General features: G+C 49.7%; 1 protein-coding gene across 1 annotated transcript; it reads left to right on the forward strand.

Moving 5' to 3' along the window:
- Nucleotides 1–602: 602 nt before the first annotated feature.
- Nucleotides 603–6,710, forward strand: Dlx5 (distal-less homeobox 5). The gene is made up of 3 exons (XM_004862723.3): nt 603–1,312; nt 3,174–3,358; nt 4,354–6,710. The coding sequence occupies exons 1-3, from the start codon at nt 958–960 to the stop codon at nt 4,681–4,683; spliced, it is 870 nt and encodes a 289-aa protein (XP_004862780.1). The 5' UTR covers nt 603–957; the 3' UTR covers nt 4,684–6,710.
- Nucleotides 6,711–12,813: the final 6,103 nt, after the last annotated feature.

Raw genomic sequence — 12,813 nt, forward strand, 5'->3', positions numbered from 1 at the left:
AGGAAGCCAGCAAGTAGGATTTAGGGGTGATTCACTTGTTTGTGATTAAAACAGTAATTTTTAAAAAGCCATTGTAAAGACGTGAAGAACTCTGCCATTAATGAGCAGCGTTCATTTTTTAGCATCTCTGGGGAGCCTATCTGAGAGACACTCATCTCCTGCAACAGAAGTGCTCGCTACACATTTTTGTCTTTTTCAAATTGGAAATGTTCAACACAAATTGTTACAACTTGTTTTCCCTGCACTCCATTTTTTAAAAAAATGCTGTTCCTCATTACTTCTCACCTTCATCTTACATTCTTTCCCTCTTGACTTCCAATTTCAACGTCACTGTACATTCTCCCTTGGAGCCCAAGGGGAATAAGGAAAGACCATAGCGACCTCATCCTCCAAACATGCACTTATGAGGGCGCTGATTGGAAAACACTGCCTGCAGACATCACAGAGCTGGGTGTTGGGATTGCTGTGTTGTCTCTGGTATTTCACTAAAAAACAGATTATGAGACCCTCCTCCCCCAGCATCATCATAGATACACTCACATGCGCGCGCCTCTCTCTCTCTCTCTCTCTCTCTCTCTCTCTCTCTCTCTCTCTCTCTCTCTCTCTCTCTCTTTGCTTTGTTGTGCTAAAACTAGTTGGACGAGTTAGGGTGTTGCTGCTGCTCCCGAAGCCCTGGCCAATGGAACCCGATCCACCCCGCTGTGCGTAAGCGCACAATTAAGGATTTAACCAAGGCTGTGCTGCGCCTCAGCCCGCAGTCCGCCTGCTGGAGACAGAGCTTCCACGACTCCCCGCCTCCTCCTCGCAGCCGCCGCCAACGCCTCCTCCTTTTCTCCTCCTCTTCCTCCTCCTCCCTCGCTCCCACCGTCATGTCTGCTTAGACCGGAGCAGCCCCACAGCCAGGTCAGGCAGCAGTCTCCGCCACCGCAGCAGGGACAGCCGCCTCCGTCTTGAGCGATGACAGGAGTATTTGACAGAAGGGTCTCCAGCATCCGATCCGGCGACTTCCAAGCTCCGTTCCAGACGTCTGCAGCCATGCACCATCCGTCTCAGGAATCGCCAACTTTGCCCGAGTCGTCGGCCACCGATTCCGACTACTACAGTCCCACGGGGGGAGCCCCACACGGCTACTGCTCTCCTACCTCGGCTTCCTACGGCAAAGCGCTTAATCCCTACCAGTACCAGTACCACAGCGTGAACGGCTCGGCCGGGAGCTACCCTGCCAAAACTTACGCCGAGTACAGCTACGCCAGCCCCTACCACCAGTACGGCGGAGCCTACAACCGCGTCCCGAGTGCCACCAGCCAGCCAGGTACGGGGCGGGGGCAGATTCCGGGGGGGGGGGGGACCAGGACTCCCAGGTGCGAGGTGGGGTGGCAGATTAGGGACCGCACTGTCCGCTGACATGGAAGGCACACCCGGCAGAAGGGAGTAGGGGCCGGAACTCTGCAAACACCGTCACTTGGACCAGCACTGTATCGATTCTTTGTGGAAGAACCCTGCGGAGGTCAGACTATGGTCTCCCCTCCGGCATCCTGATTCCCAGGTCACCTAGCCAGAAAGCCAGCTAAACTGGAAAGAGAATAGGGGTGGAGAGAAGAAAGAATCAAACAGCCCCAGTGGAGTTTGCGTAATAATAAAAGACAGGTTAGTTGTCGGAGTTTTCGGTAAGCGTGCTTGTCGGTGCGAGTAGGAGTTGTAGAGACTGGGTCGGGTAGAGTCTGGGAACACCCGGGAGCCAGCGCGGTGCGGATGCCCGAAGCGCGAGATGGGGATTGGGGGAGTTGGAAGCTGCAGCCCGCCAGAGAAGAGCTAGCCGAAAGCATTGCTGTTAATCCGAGGGATTTCCAAAAACAAAAAGCCATTTAAAGGTGGAGGAGGGTTGCTAAGAGGTCACGGTGTTGGAGGGATTTCTCTCCCCACCCCCCATAGGTGCCTAAAATTTGCCTGTCTCCTCCCAACCTTCTTCTTTTTCGTCCACCTTGAAACTTAGAAAGTTTAAAGAGGGTTAGTGCACTTGGGCGGTAAGAGAGGCACGGTCTCGGTGGAGAGGTTTTACTGGTTCAGTTTGATCTCTCTCCACCAACACATTAATACTCCTGCTAATATTAGCATCCCCTACTCTGGCAGAATGGAGACCACAGCCCTCACGCCCCCCCCTTCCTTCCCCAGGACACACACACACACACACACACACACACACACACACCATGGAGAGGCTCTCCACCCTTTCCAGAGATGTAATACTCTTTGGAAAGGGGACTTGTGGCCTCGGGGCATGTTTATAAAACTCGAATTTGGAAAGTCTCCCCCAACCCCACCACCATCTAGGTTCATGACTGTGAGAAATTCATCCGGATCTGCCTCCCTTTTGCTGCGAAAATATCTCGCTGGGTTTTTTTTTTTTTTTATCGCTGGGTTTTTTGGTATCATTATTATTTCCTTGCTAAACTTTAAAAGAAAGCCTCATTCCTTTCACTGTCTCTGTAGTCCGTGCATAAGTGGAAGATTTTTTTTTTTTTTGGCTGAGAACATACTAAGTCTATTTGTAAAAGAAACCAGACACATCTGTGCCCTCGCAGATCTGCAGTGAGATTATGGGGGCTACATAATCGGCCCTCTGTCTGCCGCAGCCCCGACCGCTTGCTGCTGAAGTGAAGAAGCATAGTTTGCTTGTGGGTCTTTGAACTTTGGAGACCTCAGTTAGCTTCTTCCCTGCCCATGCGTCTGGCCTCTGCAGGCGCCGGAGCAGACGCCAACAGAAGCGGGGTCACGGCCCAGGAGGAACTGGCCGTTCTCGCTCCAGAAACACAGGGGAACACAGGGTGGGCTTTTTAAAAAGTCTGCTACAAGTAGTAATGGCCCAAAGGCTGAATCTCACAAGCTAAGAAGCTGTGCTGCAAGGAGCGCTTGCTTGGCAAAAACCTACCTGAATAAGCAGAGTAAGAATTAATTAGACACTACCTGTCTCTTCCATGATTTGGGGAGGGGCATATTTCTCTGGATTTTGAAAAGCAATAGTGGCAATATGGGGTACAAGAGTAAAAACGGTGTGGTTAAAAAAAAAAAAAAAGAAGCCAGAAACGGAAGCGACAGGGCTGTATCTGAGGCCCTTCTGCAAAAGGGCCATCGCCTGCCCGCAAGCTCTAACCTAGTCTGTTTCGATTGTTTAGAAAAAGAAGTGGCCGAGCCCGAGGTGAGGATGGTGAATGGCAAACCAAAGAAAGTTCGTAAACCCAGGACTATTTATTCCAGCTTTCAGCTGGCTGCATTACAGAGAAGGTTTCAGAAGACTCAGTACCTCGCCCTGCCAGAACGCGCGGAGCTGGCGGCCTCGCTGGGACTGACGCAGACACAGGTAATTCCTGTCCCGGCCGGGTACCAGGCCTGCCTCGCCTGTGAGCACGGCTGGGCTCCGCGGTGGGGTCCCGACAGGCTGGAGTCGATTCGATAGTACTCTCGAGAGACGCAAACAGACAGCCACCAGCCCCTGCGCCCTTCCCTCCACGAGTCGGGCCAAGTGGTACCGACGCGTGAAGGTGAGGACGCATTTGTTCTGCGTCCCGGCGTGGGCCCCTGCCTCGTGCCTCCAGGGGCGGGAGGCCAATTTCCTAGGTTGAAAACAGAGGGTGGGTTCTTTCTAGACAGTCTTGCAATCTTAAGGAAGTGTCTGGTTCTCTTTACAAAGCTAAGTCTTCCCGGGTTGAGCAGGGACCGACGACCGGCGGTGGGCTTAGGCCAGAGACCTAAGGAAGGGTCGAGCCCTGCTCCTTCGCAGCTTTGGGCGGCCGCAGCCTGAGGGTCGCGAGGTGGGGGCGCTGTTGTATGGGGAAATCTTTCAGGGCTGTCCTCTTCCCTTCTCTCCCAGTCCAACCGACTGGGGCCTAGATATGCGCAAAGAATGTTCAAGTCGACGCCCAGAGCTGCGGGCAGATTCTGGCCCCGAGGAGCAGAGGAGAGAGAAGGGAGTAGGGCAGGAGATAAGGAAATCGCTCCTTTCCCTCTGCAGGGCGCTTTTGGCCAAGCCCACCCACCTTGCCCACCGGGCTCGGCCCGCTGTTCGCTACTCCTCGGCCGCTACTCCTCGGCCGCACCGCGTTCCGTGCGCCCATAAAGGCCTGCAAGTGCGCGCCCGCCCGCAGCCACCGGCTGAGTCTCCCCCCACCTCCCCCCAAGACAAACAAAAGACTAAAGCCTGGGGTTGTACCCTCGCAGCCGCGGAAGGCAGAGCTGCTAAGGAGATAACAGGGCTGGGCCATCTAGGAGCCCGAAGATGCCTCCAGGTGCGGCCCGAGGAAGGCGCGGGCGACCTCTGAGTGTCCGGGTAACGTGTGCCTTTGTTCCCCCACCCAGGTAAAAATTTGGTTTCAGAACAAAAGATCCAAGATCAAGAAGATCATGAAAAACGGGGAGATGCCCCCAGAGCACAGTCCCAGCTCCAGCGATCCTATGGCGTGTAACTCCCCGCAGTCTCCCGCGGTGTGGGAGCCCCAGGGGTCAGCCCGCTCCCTCAGCCACCACCCTCACGCCCACCCTCCGACCTCCAACCAGTCCCCCGCGTCCAGCTACCTGGAGAACTCCGCTTCCTGGTACCCAGGCGCAGCCACCTCAATCAATTCCCACCTGCCGCCGCCGGGCTCCTTACAGCACCCGCTGGCACTGGCCTCGGGGACGCTCTATTAGGCGGGCTGCTCTTGAGCACGCTCCTTTTTGGGACTACTATGTTTTGCCATTTTAGAGAATCATAAAAGAAAGGAATTCATATGGGGAAGTTTTAAAAATGGAAACAAAAAGATTCATGTGTAAAGCTTTTTTTTTTTGCATGTAAGTTATTGCATTTCAAAGGACCACCCTCCCCTTTTTTTACAAACGAACTTTTTGCGCAACTGTGGACACTATCAAAGGTGCCTTGAAATCTATGACCTCAACTTTTCAAAAGACTTTTTTCAATGTTATTTTAGTCATGTAAATAAGTGTAGATAGAGGAATTAAACTGTATATTCTGGATAAATAAAATTATTTCGACCATGAAAACAACGTTTCTGAACACTGCTTTTTGTCCCAAGACAACTGGGTAGTGAAGTGTTAAGACAAGCTCTGCAGAGATCCAACAAGGCAAAAAAGAAAAAAGAAAAGGGAAACTAGGGGCTGTATGGATTCAGAGCTGTGCATGTTGGATGCTCGAGGTTATGTCTATGTGCTTACGTGGCCCGTCGCATACAGTACTGTCGCATAGTATGTATTTAGGTGTTTTTCTGGCCTAACCACAGAACTCGGATAGATAATGTTAAATTTAACCTGAAATTGTTTCAGGTAGAAAGTAATATTGGAATCTAAATACATCTCTCCCAACCTACAAGTGAGTAAGAAGGTAACAGAAATCCCTCAATAAACCATCTGAATTCTAAGTGCAAAGCAATTATCCTGGTGGACTGCCCCCCTACTCTGTGTATTACCAGAGCAATTAGACAAATTACATTCCCTTCAAAGGGAGCTTCCAGAGATTTGAAATGGAAAAGAAAGAAAAGAAAGAAATCTCTTATTCCTATTCTACCTCATTTTTTTTAAATCTGAAATGTTTGGGGTGTGGCAAATGGTAAAGCCTTAAACCCCTTTTGTGTATGATTATAAATGTGTCCGAGCTCTTTCAGAAAGAGGAAGACACCACTGGGATTGAGAACAAACATAGACCTAAATCAGTGTGTGTGTGTGGGGGGGATACTTCATCTTCCAAGAAAGGGTAATTGCCAAGAGAGGGAACTTCTGGATGAGGGAGACGAATGAATGTATTGTAGCCTTGTATTGATTTCATTTTGTGCACAATAATGCTCTTAATATAATATCTTTGGCCTTCATTCTCTTTACCATGCTATTGTCCCCCTTCCACCAAAAGGAGCTCCCTCTGCTTTGATTTTACGTAAAACTGTGGTAAGGCAGGTTATAAGCCATGGGGGAATGGCATCTGTTTGTTGGGATTTCTTCTTTGGGGCAGACATGAAGAATTTGATATAACTGTGGCCTATATCTGATCTTTCCCCTCATGTCCTGCTTGTAGATATCCACAATGTGAAAAGAGCTAGAGCCCCGTCCAGAGCTGTGCCCTGAGGCCTGAAATGTAGGCGTCCTTTTGGCTGTCCTTTAGTTGTGTGACTATTTTCTTAGGATACCAGGGGAACTGTGTGTTGGAAATTAAAAGATGCATGTGAAATATTTCACAGCTAGGAAGTCAGCAGCAATAAATGTGACAGGAATCTTCTTAAGGGTGTGGGGGGGATTAGAACATAAAAAATTACATCCTGTCATCCGAGAATTTCTGAGAAGGCTCTTGCAGGGTTAAGAAACTAGACCTGAAAAGGCAAACTGTGTGCCCAGAGGAGGGTTGACCTGTGTTCTCTCTTCTTCTCTCTTCTGTTCTTCTCTCCCCACAGCACTTCCATCTTCTCTATTTCTCCCTTCCTTTCCTTTTTCCTTTCTCTACAGAAAGGACAAGTCCACCGTTTGGAATGACTTGGGCCTTGAGGAGCATATTCCAACAGGCCCAAGGGCAGCACACGACTGCGGCCTGGTGTGGACTACTCCTTTTCCACCACCCCCAGTGCCTCCAATGGCTACATTTCCCAGTTTCCCACTCTCCAAATACAGCCGCAGTGGTCATTTCTTGGAAGACGTGGCCAAGTGTCCAATGGCTAGGCACCTGAGGTGGGGGTTACAAGGTGAGACTGGTGCCTCATTGTGTTTTCTGCGCTGGCTGAGAATAGGAAGGGGGGGGGCATGAGAGTATCAACTTCCTGCTTTTCTTTCTTTGCTTGCAAGGATTTTGAGGTCTCCATTACACCAAAAGCTGTGGCTTTCTTTCTAGTGACTGGGGCTGAAGGAAATCTTGAGTTTGAGGTTTGCAAGTGCCTGGCTTTCTGCTTAAAGGGGCACCTCTCCCATCCCCAACCCAGGGTGGGTGCTTGGGAAGATTGTTGGGGGGCATCCTCACTGCACACCTCCATTTCCCACCCACTGGCTGCCTCGGAGTGTCAGGAATGTGCTTGGAACACACTCTTTCCCTTTCTGCACGTGGACAGGGCAATTATTTTTCCAGCTGTCCCCAGTATTTCTCTACCCCCACTACTGGTGGAAAAATGGAATCCCTTCACCCCCTCCAACTAGATCATGCTGAAGGAAGGGAGGAGTCACACTCTTCTCAGGAAATAAGAGGGAAGGTTTTTCATGACCATCCTCCACCCCTAGCTCTGACACTGCTGGTTCTTCAGCACACTGAAGCCTGGCTACAGGACAGGCAGGCCCAGTACATTTCGGACCCAGATTTTGTTTCAGGGTTCCTTCCTTTGTGATAACCACACTCATTCTTTTTGGAGTGGTCTGTCTAGCAGGATTTTTTTTTTTTAAACTCGGTCCTGGTGCTCTGAACAAAAATATGCTGGCAAGCCAATCTTCAGCGGGCTGTCCCTGGCACCATGGGGATTCTCTCCAGGGAATTTAACTCCCTGCAGTCTCGACCCAGAGTTGTAAAAATAACAGAACCTCAGCAAATGCTAAAAATATCAGTTCTCTCTCTCTCTCCTCATCCCTGCACCTTCCCTCTTGCCCTCCATGCTTCCATTGTTTCTACCTATGTCTAATATGTATGTGGTACTGCCACTCAGAATATCCCCAAACTGGCAGACCCACCACTTCTGGGCTTTGCCCTGGGAATCCCCTCTGCCTACCTCTTCCTATCCCCACTTGCCTACTCTCTCATTCTCCTGCTTCCAAGATGAATGGAGCCCACACCAAGATTAATTTTCTTGTCAGTGGCTGCTTCTCACACACCCCAAATTCTTCAGACCCCACCTCCCATCTTCCTACCTCCAGGCAAAGCCCAAGGGGTGCTCAGGGCATGCAGGGAGGGCTTTTCGATTCCTCAGTGCCCTGCCAGCCTCCTGGGCCCTCCTGTGTGAGATCGGATAAACTGGCCTTTGTTTGAGGCTCGGTTTGAGCTAGGCAGACTTCTGTCCTTTTCTCCCTCTTTTTCCTGGCGGCCACCTCCTTGTGGGACAAGAGCGGCCTGGGGATCCGAGAGAAGCTGCATTCCTGTGGGTGCCAGGCGGCTCCAGTGCTGAGCCACAGGGCCTGAGACACACACACAGAGGAACCCGCAGACCTCGCTGCCCTTGATCTAGCTCTCTTACCCGCTCTCCCTCCCTCCCGTCGGGGCACCCACCCGGGAGCCTGTCCACCCACACTCGGATCCACCCGGGGCTTGGCCTCGGGCAGGAGCATGTTGACCCACACAAAGATGCACACGTACACCCTCCCAAGTTAAATAGGCCGGGCCAGCATCTCCCCGCCCCTGCCATTCCTCTCTCCCGCCTCTTATCCCACAATCCCAGACGCGCCGGCTGGCCTGCTCTGGCTCCTTTGATCCCCCGGACGCCTCACTGCTAGCGGCGTCCAGGCCGAGCCGTCCTGGGAATCACCCCAGCGCGCCTCGGCCGAGCAGCTCCTGCCTCCTGCAGAGCGCCCCCCGACAGCGATAGTCTCCGCAGGCCCCCAGCCCGAAGCACACTGGTTGCTGCTGCAGCCCTGCCCTGACACTCCCACTGTCCTCAGCTCTTTTTTGTATTCGGAATTAGAGGACCTTTAGGGATTCCCAGCCACCCCTCCCCGCCCATCCCCGCAGCCCCTGGGATGGCGCGCCTCCCACTGGCCACAGAGATCTCGCCAGCCTAGAGCTCTCCAGCCCTCCGGGGAGGCGCACCCTGAGGCCGAACCCCTCGGCACCTCTGGGAAGGGCGCCAAAAGCCAGTGGATACACCCTCACGCACCCCTCCCACAGAGGCTGGGGGAAGCTCCCACCTCTCCGAGGCTTGGGGAGGGGGCGCTATTACCTGCTTTCGCCCTCGGCTCGCTTTCCCAAGTTGCCCGCGGACCTTGCACGGTACTTGGTTCTATCAACCCAGGCCGGGTCACAGCAAACTTTGAACCTCGAAAATAGCGCAAATAGCAGTGACACATGTGGGACTGGTTAATTTTTTCTACGCAGCCTGTCTCTTTCCTCCAACCCTGACGTTTTCTTTTCCTTTTGACAGGCTTTAGATTTCTCAGTGGTGCAGGGCAGAAAGCATACACGATACTATCTACTGCGGGGACAGGACGGGGTGAGGAGTTGAGGGAAACGTCCCTTTCCATCCTCGGGGCTGCTGGTTGTAATGTTATAAGCTGTTTTATAGGTCGGGCTCTAACCGTGAAGATAGGAAGCGAGGGAATTTACATAAGTCTCTCTTGAAAGGAGATGAGAGTCGCTTTTTGCAGCAATTAAATGTTTCTGCTCCTCTGTTCACTTGAACTTCTTATTTATTTCTGATTTATGGGGACCTGAAGGAGTCTTTTTGCCAAAACACATGTATTATTGAGTCTGTTCCACATCCTAAACCAAGATTTATAAAAAACCGTGAAATACCACACATTACGACCTTTCACCACAGGAAGAAAAAAATGGCTTCATAACATCATTCTACCCACAGGCGGGCGCGCGCGCGCGCGCGCGCGCGCACACACACACACACACACACACACACACACTTCTGGTTTCAGTAACAATTTTCTATGGAATCTCCACAATACAAAATCTATTTTTTTTAAAGTGGGTGGGGGTGAAGGACAGTAAACATTTCCTAGGCTATGATTTACTTTAAAGTTTGTTTTTTTTTCTTGAAAGGTGTGAAGACAGAAACCACCACTGGAAGCTTATTGTCAAACAAGGACTATTTCTGCCACTTGCCATTTGCAAGGTGGGGAAAAGAGGGGTGGAGGGAGAGACTAGATATGGACTCAACTTTCATCTATAAACAGGGGTCAGTAAACAGGGGACATTTCTTTATTGGCCTTAAATTCACAGGAGCTAGGAAGCCTGCTTGCCACCCTCCAGTGTGGCCCTGGCTGGGCAGCTCCGGGAGAGAGGAGGGAGAATCAACACACAGGAGCCTAGAGGCTGGAAAAGATGACCAGACATTCTCCATTTATAGTGGGAAAATCTGAACTCCTGGGGATAGAAGAGCTTTAGGTATCCTTGACCAGGAGGTCCCCACCAGGAAACAGATTAGCCTGAGGAGTTCTTCACCAGACCAGGGCTTATTCTCGCAGAAGTAATAGCTGGGATTCTCAGAGGGCCTGTTCCCCAGCCCCTCTCTAGCCTCTCTCCTCTCTCATCCTGTACCTCTTTGGCCCTCTTATATTGTAAGTAAACTGGCCTTGCTCTTTTAGATATATGGTGACACATAACAAAAGAAGCAGCTGGGCTGATTTATATGGGGGTTTGTAAGATACATAATTTGTGACGTTTAATTAATAAAAGTTAATAATGGAATTAAAACCAATAGCCAGCTAAGTCAACTGGAGGAGATGTCTTCCCATTCAGCTATATTTAATTAGGAGCAATCGATATGTTGTCTGCTAATAACCTCTAGGACTCTCCCTGACTTTTTCTCTGTGAAAGAAGGTGGAGAAGGTAAAGATGGAGCATGGGAACACTTAAAAGCACCCAGGGTGTTCTGCTCTGATGACAAGAGATTGCACATTCATTTAAGGAAATGTTCATAAACCAGTGACAAGCACACTGTGGGGCAGCTCTTATGGAAACAATAATAAAACTGACAAATATTCTTTGCTTTGGGGAGGGGCACTTTTTTAAAGTAGGAAAATGCTTTGGGAGAAAAGAGAAAGACAAGAAATTTTTAAAAAGAAAGAAAGAAAAAGAAAAAGAAAAATTACTTCAGACTCCAGGCAGCAGCAGCAGATGCAGCAGCCCTTGCAAACACATCAGCCCTGCACTATTGAGGATTTGGACACGTAATGCTTCAGACCACTGATTTGCTATTTTCTTAATTCCTGCTCTTCTTTTTCCATATGAATCAAACAGTCTTTTGTCCTTCAGGGTTTGATTTGATCGCTACTGTTCACATTTCACTTTTGTATTTTCCTCTTCCTATACCATTACTCATTGAGTGCCCTGTGAAATTACAATCGTACATTTTCAACTCAGCAACCCATTTGCAGTGCAAAAATAGGGTCTAAATAATGGCTGAATTAGCCCTACTGGACAGTTTCAGATGTAACACTCTGTAATAATTATATTGCAGGCTGGATTAGGATGCTATTATCATAATCTGGACGTTTACAATTATCTGTAATTTGCAAAGATGCGCCAGGTCTTGATTACAGCAGTTTTTTTTTTTTGTATCACGCTAACCATCACTAAACAGTGACAGTAATAACAGCTAATTTTGCTGGCAATATAAGAGGTGCTGGGGTGTGCAAACAATTTCACACCTGGATGTGCTCACTCAACCAAGAATATAGAGAAAGAGCTTCTGTCCTGAGACTCAGAAAAATATTCTCCTCTGCTTCGGTTCAGTGTAGATTTCTAGACCCTGATCATTGCTTAAGAAGTATTCACTGGGGGTAAGTTTTTATTTCTTGCATACTTCAAGGCACAGTTCATATTTCTCTTCTCACGCTTTCCAACCTATATGTGTTATTGTTGTAATTTATTGTGGACTACAACTTTGCTTTATAGATTTTTCAGTTCTGCCTTTTTATCCCCCTTTAACAGTAAGAGTTGTTGTTCTGGTGAGTAATAGGGTTCCGATCAGACTGGGATCCTTAAGAACCTGATTTCTCTTTCTAGTTTTCTGTGTTGCTGATGTGTTTGGTGCAATTGGTGATGGGAGAGTGTGAAAAGGGCTGGGTTTCTTTAGGGTGTGGAAGGAGCCTGAAAGTCCAAGCTCAAATGTATTTGAGAATTGTTATTCACAGTTAATCCTAGGTGAATCCATTGAGATCTTTACATGTGGCCATGATTTTAGGTTTTGAGGAATCAAGAGATGAAACGGGGAGCTCCTTCGGAAACAGGGGCTCATTCAGAATCACAGGCATGCAGACTTTCGCAGAGACAGGTGCGCCTGAATCTCTTGATTTTGTAGTCTCTTGGTCATCCTTCATCCCTTTAGAAGAAAGTTTTAGGAGTGAATGTCCTCTGAAATCCTTCCAGGTTGTTTTCAGGCCCTTCAAGGTGTGAATGTGTGTGTGTGCTTGTGCGTGTGTGTGTGTATGTACACGCGCGCGCGTGTGCAGGGGGTGAGGCTGGGGGTGGGTACTCGGATCCTGGAGTTTATTGCCCACAGAGCGCAAACGCCTAGGCCTTGAGGTTGAAGGGGCACGATTGGCTGAGAAGCGAAACCTAGCTGCAGAGCCAAGGAAGCTGTCTGGTTTAGGAAAGCACCAAGGAAGATCCCAGCTGAAAGCGGTGTTGTTCTATCTGCAGATGACGCTGTTTCCTGGCTCCGTAGACATTATAAGCAGCTAGAAATGGTGAGTGTAGGAGCCTGAGAAATCTTTGGTTTTCCCACCCCAGAACAGAAAAAGCCTTTATCCTAGAGCAGGCAGGAATCTTCTGACTAAATTGTATCAAAAGATAAAGAGATGCTTATTGACACCAAGGAGAAATTGTCTCCTTCACCCTTACCCAGCCACAAACTCTATACCTGCAGCTATTGTTCTCTCTCCCTCTCTCTCTTTTCAAAATGGGAAATATGGTCAGGACTCCGCTTGGGAAGTCGAACTCTACAACCTTGGGGAAGTTGGAACGTAGGGAGGCGTAGTAGGCAGCGCAACTGGGCGACGCCTTTCACCCACGCCCCTCCTACCAAACCCTCCCTCCGGGGAATCGGTTTACTAGGGGGTCAATACATTCTAAAGAGCGAAAATATTAACCCTTGAGGCTCAGAAGCTCCGGAGGAAGCCGAGTTTCAAGGGCAGTTTTAG

Source organism: Heterocephalus glaber, unplaced genomic scaffold (assembly GCF_053883595.1).
Source record: "Heterocephalus glaber isolate CG9 unplaced genomic scaffold, H.glaber_assembly_v1.0 deba00000546, whole genome shotgun sequence".
NCBI classification, from domain to species: domain Eukaryota; kingdom Metazoa; phylum Chordata; class Mammalia; order Rodentia; family Bathyergidae; genus Heterocephalus; species Heterocephalus glaber.